At 37.8% G+C, this 17,436-nt stretch overlaps 1 protein-coding gene across 1 annotated transcript; it reads left to right on the top strand.

Moving 5' to 3' along the window:
- The first annotated feature begins 3,786 nt into the window (after positions 1 to 3,786).
- On the top strand, positions 3,787 to 14,705 carry MED28 (mediator complex subunit 28). Its single transcript, XM_058193526.1, has 4 exons — positions 3,787 to 4,161; positions 5,164 to 5,230; positions 12,779 to 12,891; positions 14,031 to 14,705. Exons 1-4 carry the CDS (start codon positions 3,868 to 3,870, stop codon positions 14,226 to 14,228), a joined length of 672 nt encoding a protein of 223 aa, XP_058049509.1. The 5' UTR covers positions 3,787 to 3,867; the 3' UTR covers positions 14,229 to 14,705.
- The last annotated feature ends 2,731 nt before the right edge of the window (positions 14,706 to 17,436 follow it).

Genomic DNA, 17,436 nt, shown 5'->3' with positions numbered 1-17,436 from the left:
GAAACTAATCAAGGAGAGAAGCAACTTAGAACTAAGGAGAAACTTCCTGACAGTTAGAACTTGCCTGCAGAAGTTGTCAATGCTCCAACACTGAAAATTCTTAAGAAAATGTTGAAAAACCATTTGTCTGAAATGATGTAGGGTTTCCTACCTGGGCAGGGGTTGGATTGGAGAGCCTCCAGTGTCCCTTGCAACTCTATTAAGACTGTGTTGCCGCTCTTCCTGTTGCAGAGCAGAATAAAAGAACAAAGAGTTTTGTCTCAAGGCAGCACCCCCACTCCCCCGCGTCACACACACACTACCTCTTTCTGCAGTGAGAAGACAGGAAAGAGCAGAATTCTTAATTGATTGTTGTAAGCTAAAGAAATGAAGACTAAAAGGGAAAGTTTTATCAGAATTCATATTCTCCCCCTTTGTTGCATATGTTCTGCACACACACACACACACACACACACAGAGAGAGAGAGAGAGAGAGAGAGAAAGAGAGGAGGGAATAAGATAGAAAAAGGTACAGAATCCTGATAAAATATCACTCTCATTAATACAGGATTCATACTAGACAGACAAAAGTGCATATTTTTCAGAAGAACCATCACGAAGCAAAAGTCACACCTAGCTTAACTGCAAGACAGCACAACAGGAAATTTACTTAAATAGAAATTTAGATAAGCTTTGCAAGATACCAGTGACTAGTAATAGGAAACAAGATATTTAGCTTCTGAGAACAGCAGCAAGGGGGGCAATGGGGGAGCAACAAGGGGACAGCAGGGGGCTGTCGGTATTATAATCAATCATGATATGATAAGTGTCTGTATAATCATATATAGAAAAAAAAATTTTCCTGTTTTTCCTGTTTCCTGTACTTTTGAAGTATAAAAGAAAGTGCGTCAGAACTCATCGATGTTCGGTGTTGCCATTGCTTATGCTTGCCACTGAACATGCGCATTAAACCTGTTCTGTTAATCCAGGAATTCTGTGACACTTTATTTCAGAAAACTGCCATTATTTACTTTTTTTATCTTTATTTTGGTCATTTAACTTTTATCAATACAAATTGTATCAATCGTTTTCATTCTGGTGTAAAATATGGAAATTGGTCTTTTAAAAATAATGTTGCGACTTCCGGTTGGCAACACAGGCTTCGTGGGCGTTCCTTTGGGATCGTCTGCCCTGGGTTTCGTCAAAACGTCCCTGACAGCGTAAAAGGGCTGTCAAACAGTTTGGAATTCTCTCCCCCGGGAGAAGGGGGAGAGAAGAGTGGTCAGGTTTGGGTAGAGCTCCCCGGGAGCCCCTGGAATTTAACCAGGGGATCGAAGGGTGAGAGCTCCCCTTCAGCCTGACGAAGCTCCGTGCCCAGGGTGCTTCTGTTTATACAGAACGAGAAGCCACGACCATCTCTGTGCTGAGATTTATTTTTAAAGAGAACTCAACACAGACAGAACAAAGCAGGAGGACTAGCAAGAATTTGCAAGTAATAAATCTTAACTTCGGCTCTTAAATAGCTTTCCTTTGAACTAACTTTCAACCTGAGTGGATTTAAAATGGCGTTTGCAATATACAAAGGAAAGTGAAAAGGATAAAGGAAGAGATTTTTAAAAGGATTTAAAAGGATTTTTTATTAATTTTAATTTCAAGAAATAAAGTTTAAAAGAAGATGGCAATTAAGCAATTAAAAACAACTGCTTTTAAAAGTGTTGGAGTGTGCTGGCATTTGCTTGTAAGAAGATTTTAGTAAATGGTATTTTGTGTATTGGAAGTGAAAGCTAAGGAAATGCTTATTATAACTGCTGGCGTGGAACCTATAAGAAGAACATAATAAGCTTTTAAATGGAATGAATAAGAATTGTTAATGTTTTTTTTTACCTTTCTCTTTATCATAATGTTTAAGAAGAAAAGTTTATTGAATTTTTTTTCTCTTTTTGGTAGATTTTACAATTTAAAAATGGCTCTTAAGCAAACAGAACTAACTACTAAAATCTTGGAAACTTCTTCAGTTCAAATATGGAAAAAAAAAATTTTATAGGAACTTTTGGAGGCTTATCTTTTCTTAATAAGTTTTTAAACAAGAGATTTTTACACCAATATATTAAAGATTGGAAATTCTTTATTGTTAGATGTTAAGCTGATTGGTGAGTAGATGGTGGAAAATGTGTAAGATAGAAAACAACGGGAAGGAGAATGCTTAAGATGTGATTTTGATGTTTTTTTTTTTAATATATATATAAATTTTTATAACTGATCTATTTGGATATAAGGTGTTACTATTTGATATATGTGAGGTATAAAGGAATGGGAAGATGGAATACTGTTTAATTTTGGAGGACAGATAGAAAAATTTATGAATTTGGATTATGGATGTAATGTTGGTATTTGGTTAAATAGAATTTAATTGTTATAATTGATATATTTTGGATATAAGTTATAGGTATAATTTTAATAATGTTATTTGACAGATGTAAGGTAAATTGAAGAAATATTAATATTAGCAATGTTATTTGATTTATGTAAGTGATATTAAAGATATGAGAAGATAGAATATTGTTTATTTTTGGAGATTGGATAAAAATTTAAGAATTTAATTGGAAATATGAATTATATTTGGGAGACTGTTTAAGGAAGAAAGGTATATTATAAAAGAATTTCTGATGAATACTGGAAGATGGAATATCGTCTTGGTTTTGATCGATGAAGACACTATAAGATTCTGAAGACTTCAGGAGTGGAATGGATTGATATATATTTGGTCTTAATCGATGAAGATTGGATATTAAAAACTATGTATTTTATTGATGAACTGGAAATACTAATTTAATTGGAAGATTCTGAAGATTTTAGGAGTGGAATGGACTGATATATAATGGACTGGAAGAAGAATGTATTTTTTTTGTTTCTGGAAGGGGAGTTAAGGTCTTAGAGAGAGGAGTTACTATGGATTATGACTTATGTTGTATTTTAATTTATGATTGTTAATTTTATACCCTGTACTTTGTTCTTGGAAGTCTCGGGGGGTGGAAGGGGGGAGGGAGGGGAAGGGGGGAGAGGGGGGGAGATGAAGGATCAATGTAAAGGAATGATTGAAGATATGTAATTAAGAAATAGAAATAATTTGAAATGAAATCGGGGCTGCTCAGCTGCCATTTTAGAAGGGAATGGAAAGGGAGAGGAGAGAGTGAAGGAAGAAAGTAGGTAGGAAAGAGAGAGGTAGAAGAGGGGGAAAGGAGAGGAAGAAGAAAGGGGAAAGAGAGAGGGTTAGAAAGGGTGGAAGAGTGGGGAAGGAGGAGAAGAAGTAGAAAAGCGAAGGAGAGGAAGGATGAAGAAAGTAGAAGAAAGTAGAGAAGGGAGGAGGAAAGGTTGTGTTAAGGAAGGAAGTGGTAGCTGGGCAGGCCCGAATAAGTAATGAATGAAAGTTAATGACTAATGTTGAATAAGAGATTGTATATTGAATAGGTTGTTGGAAAATGGAAATAAAACTTTTTTATTAAAAAAAAATAATGTTGCAAATACTGTTTGATTTTAATTACTTTTATAGACTGTGCTTTTGTAAAGTTTTTCTTGGTTTTGTTCTTGAATTTTCTATTGTTAAACGAAGTTATAGTTTCTCTTATTCTTTTGTAGATTTGCTCTTTATATTTGTCCTTTATTTTTTCAAATAAAATATCGTCATTACACTTAGAAATCAAACTCCTGGCAGAAATGGGTGTATAGGCGGGAAAAGTGGGAGGGATTCTTATGAAAATTATGGAGTCCCACGGACTGAGGAGACGGGTATGGAGCAATGCCCCAAAAACTTGCTCCTGCTTATTACTGATAAGTTTTGCATTTTTAAAACGTAGGTATTGTACCTACGTCCATGGAGGCGCAAAGAAAATGCCTTTCCGCCCTCGATGTCCCACCCAAGTCTTCGTCTCGCGATGTGACGCGCGGTTTCGTATCCTCTTGCGCCTGCGCAATCGCTCCTTCAACTTCCCCTCAGTTACTATGGCCGCTGGACTGAGTGGGATGTTTGGGAATCAGGGCCCGGTGCCTCCCCAGCCACCTCCCCCGCCACCTCCTCCGGTGGCCCCCGGAGGTCAGGGACTCGCGGGACTCCTACCGCCGAACCCCACGGGTCCGCGAAACCCCATCGGTACCCTTGTGGATGATTTGGAGGCTTCTTTTGAGGTAGGCTCTGCGAGCGGCCTCTCTTACCATAGAGATGACGGAAAGACCGACGTTTGAAGTGGGGGAAACGCAGGACTATTGCCGTTCTCTTTGGGACTAGCGGGGTTAATACAGAGATGAAGTATCTCGCCAGAGTCCCTTCTCTTGATTTCCGTTTCTGTGTTTAAATGACCGCCTGCTTGAATAGCGACGCCCGTTAATCCCATATTAACATGTGGATATTTCTTCCAACAAACAAAATATTTTTTCTGATCAGAATAAGGAAACATTTCATTCTATAACAAGCCAATGTGGGTTGATAATGGCTGTGATCTCCCTTGGCTTGTGGAATTTTGTGGATTACCTCGGGTCCATCACTTTCAGTTTAGTGTACCTCGCTGGGCGGTTATTATGGGGATAAAAAGATCCTCCTGGATATTCTGAACTCGTTATCGCAAGAAAGGGAGAAAAATTATTTGCTAAATTGAATCATACTTATTTTCCAGAAACAACATATCTGCAGCGCAGAATAGACCATGTTTTACGGGCAATACTTTTGTTTAAGAGGCATTCCTTTCTTTGTAGAATAAAAATAATAAAAATAAATATCAGATGGTATGTGAAATGTATATTTTGTAAGAATTTGAATTTTTGTAAAAAAAATAAATGTGTCTTTAAAAATAGCTTGTTAAAAATTAGTGAGCTTGTAACTCTTGTAAGAAAATAGTTTGTCGATATTGCAAATTGTATTGAACAAAGACACTATAAAGAGTTAGTTTTGCAGACCTAATTTTATCTTCAGCTTCATCTATTTATTCCATCTAGACAAATGAATTCTTTTGTTTGGAACCTACTAAATATTGTATGCCATTTTTAATAGAGCAAAGAATTGGAAATAAATATTGTAGAAGTTTATTTTTCAAGAAAGTAAAAATATATTTTAGTATAGCTTTATGTATGCCAAAATATAAAGCTCTTAACATTAACTGCTTTTGTCATAAATGTTTTTTTGTAATTATCTAGGCTTGCTTTGCATCCCTTGTAAGCCAAGATTATGTAAATGGTACAGACCAAGAAGAAATTAGAACTGGTAAGTTTGGGTGTCCATCTTCAATTTAATTTAGAATACTTACATGCAGAATGCTCATCTCTTTTTCTCTGTTTTGATTACGCTGGAGTTGAACCTTACCCACAATGTCTGAGTCTTCAGTCTGAGTCTTCAGAGAAGGGCGGGATATAAATGTAAATTTAAAAAAAAAACCTTTATGAAATTGTGCTGATAAATATTAGTGAAGGCTTAACAGCAAATTGTGACCAATTGAACCAGCAATGTGCAGGTTCTCCACTTAGTATCAAGGATGCAGCTGTAGAGGTGATCAACAGTATTAAGTATCTGGGAGTGCGAATAACTAACAATCTGAACTGATCTGTCCACACATCATCCTTAGTGAAGTGTGCAAACTAGTGTCTGCGTTTTTTGTGTCAGATGAGGATCTTTCTCCTTCTGTCCTGGCCACTTTTTAAAGAGGCATGATTGAGAGTGTTTTAACAAACTGCATCGGTTTGTTGGCAGCAGTGCCTCTGATAGAAAGTCCATACAGTGCGTGGTAAGGACAGTTGAGAAAATTATAGGAAGATCACTTCTTGTTATTCAGGATACTGCTTATAAGTGCTATGTGCTTAAGAGTTCAAAGCATTGTCAGAGACCCCATGAACCCACTTTATGGTCTGTTTCTGTTGCTCCATTATGGGAGGAGGTTTCAAAGTATTGAAGAACCGTGGTGCCACAGTGGTTAGAATGCAGTATTGCAGGCTACTTCTGCTGGTTGCCTGCAATCTGGCAGATCAAATCTTACCAGGCTCAAGGTTAACTCAGCCTTCCATCCTTCTGAGGTGGGTAAAATGAGGACCCAGATTGTTGGGGGCAATATGCTGACTCTGTAAAACACTTAGAGAGGGCTGTAAAAAGCACTGTGAATATAAGTCTCTTTTTTTAAAACATTTTTTTTTATTTTTTAAGACACACAAACACATACAAGACATTTTTTCTGAATAGAGTATTGACTGAGTCAAAATTCATACAGCTTATTTTCTCTAAATTTACTATATATATATTTCAATTTCTGCCAATGTATTCTACTTTCCCCTTTTAACTCTAATTTATATTTACTATATAATATACAGTTGTGCTCATAAGTTTACACACCCTGGCAGAATTTATGATTTCCTGGCCATTTCTCAGAGAATATGAATGATAACATGAAAACCTTTCTGTCATTCATGGTTAGTGTTTGGCTGAAACTATTTATTATCAATCAGCTGTGTTTATTCGTTTTCAATCATAATGACAACAAACTACCCAAATAACCCTGATTGAAAATTTACATACCCCAGTTTTTAATATGGTGTATTGCCCCCTTTAACATCAATCACAGCTTGAAGACTTTTGTGGTATGTATGGATGAGGCTCTTTATCTTCTCAGATGGTAAAGCTGCCCATTCTTCCTGGCAAAAAGCCTCCAGGTCCTGTAAATTCTTGCGCTGTCTTGCATGAACTGCATGTTTGAGATCTTCCCAGAGTGGCTCAATGATATTGTGATCAGGAGACTGAGATGGCAACTCCGGAACCTTCACTTTATTCTTCTGTAGCCAATGACAGGTCGACTTGGCTTTGTGTTTAGGATTATTGTCATGTTGGAATGTCCCAAGTATGTCCCATGCACAGCTTCCGGGCTGATGAGTGCAAATTGTCCTTCAGTGTCTTTTGATAACATACTGCATTCATCATGCCATCAATTCTGACCAAGTGTCCTGTGCCTTTGTAGCTCACACATCCCCAAAACATCAGCGATCCACCTCCGTGTTTCACAGTAGGAATGGTGTACTTTTCATCATAGGCCTTGTTGACTCCTCTCCAAATGTAGCATTTATGGTTGTGGGTGAAAAGCTCAATTTTGGTCTCATCACTCCAAATGACTTTGTGCCAGAAGGTTTGAGGCTTGTCTCTGTGCTGTTTGGCATATTTTAAGCAGGATACTTTATGGCATTTGCGTAGTAATGGCTTTCTTCTGGTGACTCGACCATGCAGCCCATTTTTCTTCAAGTGCCTCCTTATTCTGCATCTTACAACAGCCAACCACATGTTTTCAGAGAGTTCTGTATTTCACCTGAAGTTCTTTGTGGGTTTTTCTTTGCATCCCGAACAATTTTCCTGGCAGTTGTGGCTGAAAGTACAATTGACCGTGGCTTGGTTTCAACAGAACCCCTCATTTTCCACTTCTTGATTAGAGTTTGAACACTGCTGATTGGCACTCTCAATTCCTTAGATATCTTTTCTGTTTTATACAGTTCAACTACCTTTTCCCGCAGATCCTTTGACAATTCTTTTGCTTTCCCCATGACTCAGAATACAGAAACGTCAGTGCAGCACTGGATGAAGGATGCAAGGGTCTGTCAGGAGGCCAGAAACTCATTGACCTTTTATGCATACACACTAATTACATACAAACAGATCACAGGTGAGGATGGGTACGTTTATTAGCCATTCACGCCCCTTTGTATCAACCTGTGTGCATGTTATCAGGCCACAATCACCAGGGTATGTAAACTTTTGATCCGGGTCATTTGGGTAGTTTCTGTTGTCATTATGATTGAAAACAAGTAAACACAGTTGATTGATAATAAGTGGCTTCAGCCAAACACTAACCATGAGTGACAGAAAGGTTTTCATGTTATCATTCATATTGTCTGAAAAATGGCCATGAAATCATAAATTCTGCCAGGGTATGTAAATTTAGGAGCACAACTCTACAATCAATATTGCCATCTGCCCTAACCTCCTTATTATTCCATACTCCTATTCCATATTATTCTCTTATTTCTCCCTTTATCACATATATTTTCTGAAGTTTTTTATTCTATTGAAACCCTTTACTCTAAACACAATCATTTAATCATTTAATTTTTCACAATTATTTCTTAATCTCAATTGTTTTCCTAAGGTGGACCAGTTTATCATATCATACTTCCTTATTAATCATTTTACCATTTTAACCATATATTTCTTTATATTTATTTTACATCACCGTTATCTAATAGTTATTTTACCATTTTACTAGAAAGAATACAATTCTTCACATTTGTTTTTGTATCCCCTATATTAAACCATTCATATTATCATTTTACAATTTTTACAATCCCAATATTAATACAATTCATTCAAATCTATTCATAATAATAATACACTTTTTCCATTCTAATTTTATTTAACTTTCCATCTCTTAACCCTCCTAAATATGTCATTTTCTACAAAATATGTTTCATCTTAATCAAATAATATAATCACCAATATTACTCCTAATACCATTATTTTTTTTTTTAATTTTTTTATTCAAAAAGTTTTACAAAAAAATTTTTTTCCCCTTTCCCCCCAACCCCTCTCCCTTCACAAACCCCCTCCCCCCTCCCCCCCTGGCTTCCCGGAACAAACACAAGGTATAGTTAAAAATAAAACAACCATATGCTAAAAAAAATTTTTTTTCCCAAAACTATTATACCAATTCTCCCTCTCTAGCTCTGACTTCCTCCTTACATAACCAAAATCCTTCAAAAAATTAACAATAAACAGTAATAAAATATATAGATCAGTAGAACAAATTAATCCTAAAATATTTAAAACCAGCTAAAGCATAAAAATCCAATCCAATTCAGAGAATATCTCCTTATAACTTCTATAACCATATAATTTTCCCCAAGTCTTTCTTACATAAAATCTTCGAGAATATTCTATTTAAATTTCAATACAACAGATTATAGAATTTCAATACAGGGAAATTACAATATCTGTTCAACTTTAGTCCTTCCTCGTCAAAATCCAGTATAAATCCAAATATCTAGTCTTTTATGATGGTTATAAAACATATAATCAACCCATTTCTTCCAAATCTTCCTTACGTATTGTCTATCAGAAAGGCTAAAATCTTTTCTGTTAATATTTCAAAAAAAAAATTCTTTCAAAATGATACTTTTGTCTCTTGCCATTTTTGATGCATTAGTCTCTGTCTTTCCTTCATTACTCCTTTTGAAAAGTCAGTCACAATATTTCCTAATAGTTCCTTATGTCCAAGAATCCACGAGTTACTGCGTATATTCCTCAATCCGAAAAGAGAACTCTTGGAAAGCATTAACCCTGTGAATTTTTCCATTTCGGAGACAGCCTCCTGTAGCACAACTTCAGGCTTTTCATCCAAACTTTTAAAAAGGCTTTTTACATCCATTCCATATTCCAAGTCCTGATTACTTTGGTTAATTTCCTCCAAACTCTCATCCAAAACGCCTCCATTTTTTCCAATTCGTATTGTTGAATAATTAAATACATTCTTTCTGTATAATCCTGTATAAAGTCACGAATCCATTCTTCTGAAAAACCTTCATGGCAAAGTTCTTGCTGAAAATCCCCTTATGAAATACTTAAACAAACTAAAATAATCCAACAATCCACAGTCCAGTACAATAAGATAAAATCTCCATTCAGTTTCACTTTCTCAACAAGTAAACGCCATTTTATTTCATTGTGTTGATTGTAGATGAGAGAAAAAAAATTATTATTTTTTTAAAAGAAAAAATAGAAGTCAGATTTAATACTTGCAATTTAAATGACTGATCTCCTGTGTTTTATTCCGTCTGCTTATAAATATCCATAACAATCAATTGAAGCAGAAGTGGTCGCTCTCTTCTCTGTCTGCTTAAAGCAGAAACACACTGGGGCTGGAGCTTTGCAGAAGGAATTCCAGGGAACTTTCCCTTTCGAGTTCCCCAAACGGGGCCTCTAGAGAGAGCTCTACCCTTCCCTCTTCTGCTCTTTCCCTTCTCCTTACCCGGGAAGGTATTTTCAGCCGTTGATTTCACCGGCTTTTACAGAATCCCAGCGTGGGCGCCCTTAGGGCGTCCTTCGGAGAGAGCGGAGCCACCAGAAGCCTCCTAATACCATTATTAATAAGACTATTACTATATTTATATATCATATTATCCTTCTTCCAGACCTATCTTCCATTTCAATTTCATTCAAAATTTCCCCTTCTAAATAAACCGTTTTATATCAAACCATTTATATTGTCATTTAAGTTCAATTTTTACAATCCCAGTATTAATACAATTCATTCACATAATACAATTATTAATAAGATTATTACTATACATATATATATATATATATATATCTCCTATTGCTCTTCTTTCTATTAATTACTCTTTTTAACCATTTTCTCCTGGTCCAAACATTCCATTTTCTTTTTTTTCTTTTTATAATTACCATCTCTTTTCTTCTGTTTCCTTCCTTCAATTCTTAAATCCATCCTTATTTCCCCATTGTTAATCCCAATGTAATCATGCAATTTTTCCCTTCTGGTTTCTCTGTTTTTAGCACTGTTAATCCCAGTGTAATCATTAAAAATAATTACTCACCTAGATTGCCCTCTATTCTCCTGTGCACTGCTTGGAGAGTCCAAGCTATGGGTATTCAGTGTCTGATTGGCCAGAGACTGAGTTGCAAAATCTTTGGCCCCATGTCTTCCTCCCGGCTAAGCCTTAGTTTTTTCAACTCAGTCGGCCTAGAGAGATGACTTATTGAGTTGCTCTTGTGTTTTTTGTCAGGATTTGAGTTCTTTTTGGCTTTTTCTGGTTGGACTTATTTCTGGAGCGTTTGGAAGGCTGGTGAAGTGTGCCTTGGTATAGGCAGCGCAAGCAGCCAAGTGACGTGATTGCGGTCGGGAACAGCGACTGGCCATTTTGTTTCCAGTGAGCCTGCTTGCAGCCAGACACTGAGCTGTGGATTCAGCAGACAGAAGCTTTGGTCTTTCGTTAGTATGGATGGCCAGTTGCAGCGCTGAGGAGTCATTTTGTCAGCTCTGCGCTATCTGGGGAGGCTTTAAAGCATTTGTGACCATGTTGTCGGTCTCGCGCTTGTGACTGGAGGCAAAGATTAAGAGGAGGCGCAGAAAAGCCATTTTGCCAGTTTTGCACCATTTTCTACTGCTGCTGCTGCCGCGCCTCCAGTTTGTGGCCACATTTCAAACTATTTACTAAATCTGCACTACTATTAATCTTCTCATCGTTCCCATCACTTATCTCCTTCCACTTATGACTGTATGACTGTAACTTTGTTGCTTGTATACTTACGATTTATATTGATATTGATTGTTTCCTGATTGCTTGTTTGTACCCTATGACTATTATTAAGTGTTGTACCTTAGAATTCTTGATGAATGTCTCTTTTATGTACACTGAGAGCATATGTACCAAGACAAATTCCTTGTGTGTTCAATCACACTTGGCCAATAAAAAATTCTATTCTATTCTACTCTACTCATGTAAGGCAAATGACCAGCTGTCTGCAAGGAATATAAATCCTTCTATTCCCCATCATCTAGTCAGAGCTAAAAAAACTTCGTGGATGAGAAATGAAATGTCTGCAAAGAAAAACAACAACAGTCCTGTTACCTCTTGAAAAAGAATATTTGGGATCTGTTGTTGGAGTTATGGGTAGTAGAACTATATCATCACTGGAGTGGGTAGAACTGAAACTTTATTTAAGCTCATTTTATGTGAATTTAAGAGGTGAAATACACATTCTAGGCCGTTTTGGAGAGTGGGATGTTTCAGTGTCACAAATATAAAATATAGGATCACAGAGCTTCTATTCCAACCCCTTGCTGAAGGCAGGAGACCTTATACCCGTGATGGCAAACCTATGGCACAAGTGTCGGAAATGGCCTTTATAAGCTACTGCAGTAACTGCGCAGCCTCACTAGAAAGCCCACTGCGTACAGACACAGCAAGAATCGGTTGGGCCAGACATCCCTGTCTCGGTATAATGACTTTCCAGGCCCGAAATGGGGCAAAGGCGGGGGGGCGAAGCATATGTGTGGGGGGCGCATGCGCAATGCAGCGCACATTCACAGGGAGAGCGCAGGGGGGGTTGTGCGCATGCGCATGTGGGAGGGTTCGCATTGCATTATGGGTGCTGGCACATGCGCGCTCTGTTGTGTGCGCACACACACTTCCAGCACGCAACAAGAAAAAGATTCACCATCACTGCCTTATACCATCCCAGTCAAACATAAAAGCTTGGCTACACAGCATTCCCCTCCCCCCCTCAAGCCCCAATTTAAAACCTGAAATTATAACCAGGTAGTCCTTGCTTAATTATTCTAATTAGGACTAGAATTTCTGTCACAAAATAATGTGGTCATGCAGTCATTAGATGAAACAGTACATGAGCACACTTTGCAACTCTTGTTCCACTAGTCCCAGTTGCAGTCTTTAAGCCAGAGCCTCATGCTTCTGCCCTGCCACTCTCACCTCCATTTCAACTCTCTTTGCCAATCTCCTCTCCCCCATCTCTACTGTTTTGCTCTCCTGCCCTCTGCCACCCCTGCTGACCTTTGCCATCTTCTGCCACCCCTGCTGACCTTTGCCATTCATCTGATGAGACAGCTGGTGGCCTTTTGTTTTACTGGTACATCATTTTACACAGGTAGACCCAAGTATTTTACACTTCTCTTAACTAGGTTTGTTAAAGTTACATAGTATTTATCTTGACTTTAATTTTTTAATAGCGTTAAACTTGTTCATTTCCTAGGTGTTGATCAATGTATCCAGAAATTTTTAGATGTTGCACGACAAACAGAATGCTTTTTTCTACAAAAAAGGCTACAATTATCTGTCCAGAAACCAGACCAAGTAATTAAGGAGGTAAGGATGTGGTTTTCTTTAGATTTACGCATATCTGATTCTATGCTAAATTACAACACAGTAATTTTAATACACTAATTGTAATATTGCTAGGAAGCATAAGTGGGATTAAAAGCATTTATTACATAAATTAGGGCTGAATCTCCATCAGAGTATTTTAATCGCTTGGTGAAGAACTGATTGATCATTTTAGTAGGATGATGGTTTGCTATCTCTAATCTGTATAATTTATTTTATTTGTTAAATTTATTTGCTGCCTGTCTTGCCATGTGGCTACTCTAGGTGGCTTACAAAATACAAGGGAAGAAAATGAAAGGAGTGTAAATAGTAGTAAGATAATAGAACAATAAAATAAACAATGAAAACAGAACACAATGAGAACAGTACATCAATATTACAATTAAAAAGATGGATGGGTGCAGAGCAGAGCAAAAGGGAGAGGGGGAAGAAATGTGTAGTTGGCCATCTATCCAGCACTCATCCAGCCTGGAACTCCTCCTCCCAGGCCAATCAGCAGAGCCAGGTCTTTAGGCTATTGTGGAAAGATAGGAGGTATTTTTATTTTAAATTTTGAAGAAAACCACTAGTTTTTGGAATGTTTTCCCCTCTACCCACCCACCCCCCTTGTGTTCTCTTTTGTGTTAAAATTCAGCCATTGGTGCTCTGAATAGTATTGTTTGTATCATCTACACAGCAGTGGAATTATTTTACTGTACGATAATATAAATTTTAATTTGGGTAAATGTCTACTGAATTCATGATGATCTAGGTAAAATCGTAAAAGTTCATAGGATCATCCATAAACTTGAAGCCTAAACTTTATTATGGCCAAAGATTAGCATGGTGATATCCATAACCATAATTCATCATGTTCTTGATGAAAAATGAAGGGGAAAAAAATCACTTTATTTTTGTGCAACACGTAAGAACTATTGTGAGACAATTGTAATTAAAAATGAGATAGAAATTCATCACAAAGAGTTAATTGTTTAAGGAAAGAAAGCAGCTGTTAGTGTAATGGAAATAATTTATTGGAACACTTATTTTTCTAAGGTTTTGTAGTTGTTTTTGTTCAAATGCAAATGTTTTTCCAAGGAGAGATTCTTAGTATATTTCCTGTATGCTTCCGTTTCATGTAGGATGTTTCAGAACTGAGAAATGAATTGCAGCGGAAAGAAACATTAATTCAGAAACACTTGGGAAAACTTCGCCATTGGCAACAAGTTTTAGATGATATTAATATCCAGCAGAAGAAACCTACTGACATGCCTCAGGGACCTCTAGCTTATCTAGAACAAGCTTCAGCCAATATTCCTGCACCCCTCAAGCAAACGTGAAAAGAAGCATCATTGAAATACCAGCATAAAGTCATAAATAACATTGTACATTTTGTATTGAAAAATATGTTGTTTTTGAAAAAATGGACAGCTAGGAGCCTACAGCTGTCATTGTATGGATCAGAAAGTATGATTCTTTTATTCTATCACCTGCAAACTGAACATTGTCTGTCCCTGACTATGGAAATATTCTAAGGAGCAAGAACAGTCTATCCCATGAGCTTCCAACATAATTTTACTTCTGTAAATCAAGTGATTACTGTTAACATTATCTTTTGGGATCATGGGGCTTTTAACATCATTGACACAGTTTCAGATTCTGGTTCTGTGCTTAAACATTCTTGTGACACAGTGTAAAAAAAATGCCTATGAGAAATATGTTACAATTTGAATTGTTTTAATACAAAGCAAAAATTACTTTCTGATTCCACTTTTTCTGTTAGGCAGCTGTATGCTTTGAATAAATTTAAAAATGCACATGGACAAATAGTTTAGCTTTATTTTAATGATGTTACAAATGAATATCTGGTGAAAATAGTTTTTATTTTTGTGTGATAAATTAACTTTATATATACAAAATTTTAGTTTTTTACAGACCGCTTATGAGAATTATATTTCCCTAAGAAGGTTCTATTACATATTGCATAGTAATAATAAGAGTTGGTATTTTAAAAATAGTTCTTAGTTTTCTTCCTCTTAAAAGTATACTCTAATAGCTGGCACTTACCAGTAATTGATTGTGTTTAAATGTCATGATTCAACATAGAAGTCATCTCTAAATCTGAGCTGAACTGTGCTCATGATGTCAAGGCTACCGCAAGTATTACTTTGTTTAAACAGATGTTATAAGAACATTTCAGATAATGTTGTAGATATGCACTAAGATTTTTCTCTGAAATCTCTAAAAAGTAAACCTGAATTCGAATGGAATTGGAGTGGAATGCTCCAGCCGTTTTGATACTGTCATATATATATATATATTTATACATATATTTATATATATATAAAAACTCTGAAATAAGCCAAGCGCTCAAAAGCCCAACTTATTGCCATGCACTTAAAAGCCCGACTGGGCTTATTAGGGGATGTCTTATTTTGGGGGAAACAGGATAATATAGATTTGATGCATGAATCCCAATTGGTATATTCTTTCACTGAAACTTTTCCACTAGTAATACTGTGAAAACCTTTTCTCTTCTTTGTAGATTCTCACACATTCTGAAAATGTGTTTCAGCAATTGGGGCAGGCAAGGAGAATATCCAATGGGTAAAATTGCAAAATATATGATTTTGCCTAGGATGAATTTAAATGCTCAGTACTAATTTAAATACATTACATTCAAATATATTAAACAGAGCACTTAAAACCTTTGTTTATTTTTAGAAATAAAAAAATTTGGGTACATCACAGGTGCACACAGATTCATCCTTGACTAGAACCATTTTCTCCATTGCATTATGTGCCCATGTTTTAGACCAAGGTTAAAAGCTCAGCTGTGACTGAGCATAAAAACATTCCACTTCTAGATACAATATGCATTTTCTAAAGTATATATTATAGCAAACTAGAAAGCATCTTTGAGTTGTCAAAGTCTTATTTAGTAATACCTGGGGAAAGTAGCCAATTAACTTTCAGTATGTTGCATTTCAAGGGACGCAGTGGCTTAGTGGGTAAGATGCTGAGCTTGTTGATCGAAAGGTCGGCAGTTCAGCGGTTCGAATCCCTACTGCTGCATAATGGGGTGAGCTCGCGTTATTTGTCCCAGCTTCTGCCAACCTTGCAGTTTGAATGCATGTAAAAAATGCAAGTAGAAAAATAGGGACCACCTTTGGTGGGAACTTAACACCGTTCCATGCACCTTTGGCTTTGAGTCATGCTGGCCAAATGACTACAGAGACGTCTTTGGACAGTGCTGGGTCTTCAGCTTTGAAAAGGAGATGAGCATCGCCCCCTAGAGTCGGGAATTTATTTATTTATTTATTATATTTGTATACCGCCCTTCTCCCGAAGGACTCAGGGCGGTTCACAGCCAATAAAAACAAATACATATAATACAAATTAAAAACAATATAAGAAACTGATTCGATTAATGGCCTAAAATTTTTTAAATACAATTAAACCCCCATTTAAAACCCCAATTTAAAACTTAAGTTCAAGCTAATCCTGCATGTCGAAACAACAGCGTCTTCAGCTTGCGGCAGAAGGTCCGGAGGTTGGGGAGTTGACGAAGCCCCGGAGGCAGCTTGTTCCAGAGGGTGGGAGCCCCCACAGAGAAGGCCCTCCCCCTGGAGGTCGCCAGCCGACATTGTTTGGCTGACGGTATCCAGAGGAGGCCCTCTCTGTGAGAGCGCACTGGTCGGTGTGAGGCTACTAGTGGCAGTAGGCGGTCCCGTAAGTACCCCAGTCCTAAGCCATGGAGCGCTTTGAAGGTGATAACAAGAACCTTGAATTGAACCCAGAAGACCACTGGGAGCCAGTGCAGACTGTGCAAGAGAGGTGTCATACGAGGTGCTCCCTCTATCACCTGCGCAGCCACATTCTGGACCAGTTGAAGCCTCCGGATCCCCTTCAAGGGAAGCCCCATGTAGAGAGCATTGCAGTGGTCCAGGCAGGATGTAACAAGGGCATGAGTGGCTGTGCATAAGGAAGCCCGGTCCAGAAAGGGGCTCAACTGGCGTATCAGGCGAACCTGATAAAAAGCTCCCCTGGCAACGGCCGTCATATGTTCTTCTAAAGACAGCCGTGCATCCAGGAGGATGCTAAGATTACGAGCCCTTTCTGTGGGGGCCAACAACTCGCCCCCGACGGTCAGTGATGGAATTAGCTGACTGTACCAGGCCGCTGGCATCCACAGCCACTCGGTCTTGGTGGGATTGAGTCTGAGTCTGTTTCTCCCCATCCAGACTCGTACGGCCTCAAGGCACTGGGACATCACTTCAACAGCCTCGTTCGGGTGCTTATGGGTGGAAATATACAGCTGTGTATCGTCAGCGTATAGATGACAACTCACCCCAAAACCACGGATGATCTCACCCAGCGGCTTCATGCAGATGTTGAACAGAAGAGGCGAGAGAACCGAACCTTGCAGCACCCCACATAAGAGGCGCCTTGGGGCCGATTTCTGCCCTCCTGTCAACACCGTCTGTGACCAGTCGGAGAGGTAGGAGGAGAACCACTGATGAACGGTGCCCCCCACTCCAAGCCCCC

The sequence above is a fragment of the Ahaetulla prasina genome, chromosome 8 (genome assembly GCF_028640845.1).
Source record: "Ahaetulla prasina isolate Xishuangbanna chromosome 8, ASM2864084v1, whole genome shotgun sequence".
Lineage (NCBI taxonomy): Eukaryota > Metazoa > Chordata > Lepidosauria > Squamata > Colubridae > Ahaetulla > Ahaetulla prasina.
The sequence above is the reverse complement of the archived record's forward strand: the minus strand, read 5'-3'. Positions and strand labels throughout refer to the sequence as shown.

Bases quoted from the DNA above. Each gene is read 5' to 3' on its own strand.
- MED28 (XM_058193526.1), top strand. From the start codon at position 3,868: ATGCCTTTCCGCCCTCGATGTCCCACCCAAGTCTTCGTCTCGCGATGT. The intron at 5,231-12,778 runs GTAAGTTTGGGT...TTCATTTCCTAG, and splicing joins CCAAGAAGAAATTAGAACTG to GTGTTGATCAATGTATCCAG. The intron at 12,892-14,030 runs GTAAGGATGTGG...CGTTTCATGTAG, and splicing joins CAGACCAAGTAATTAAGGAG to GATGTTTCAGAACTGAGAAA.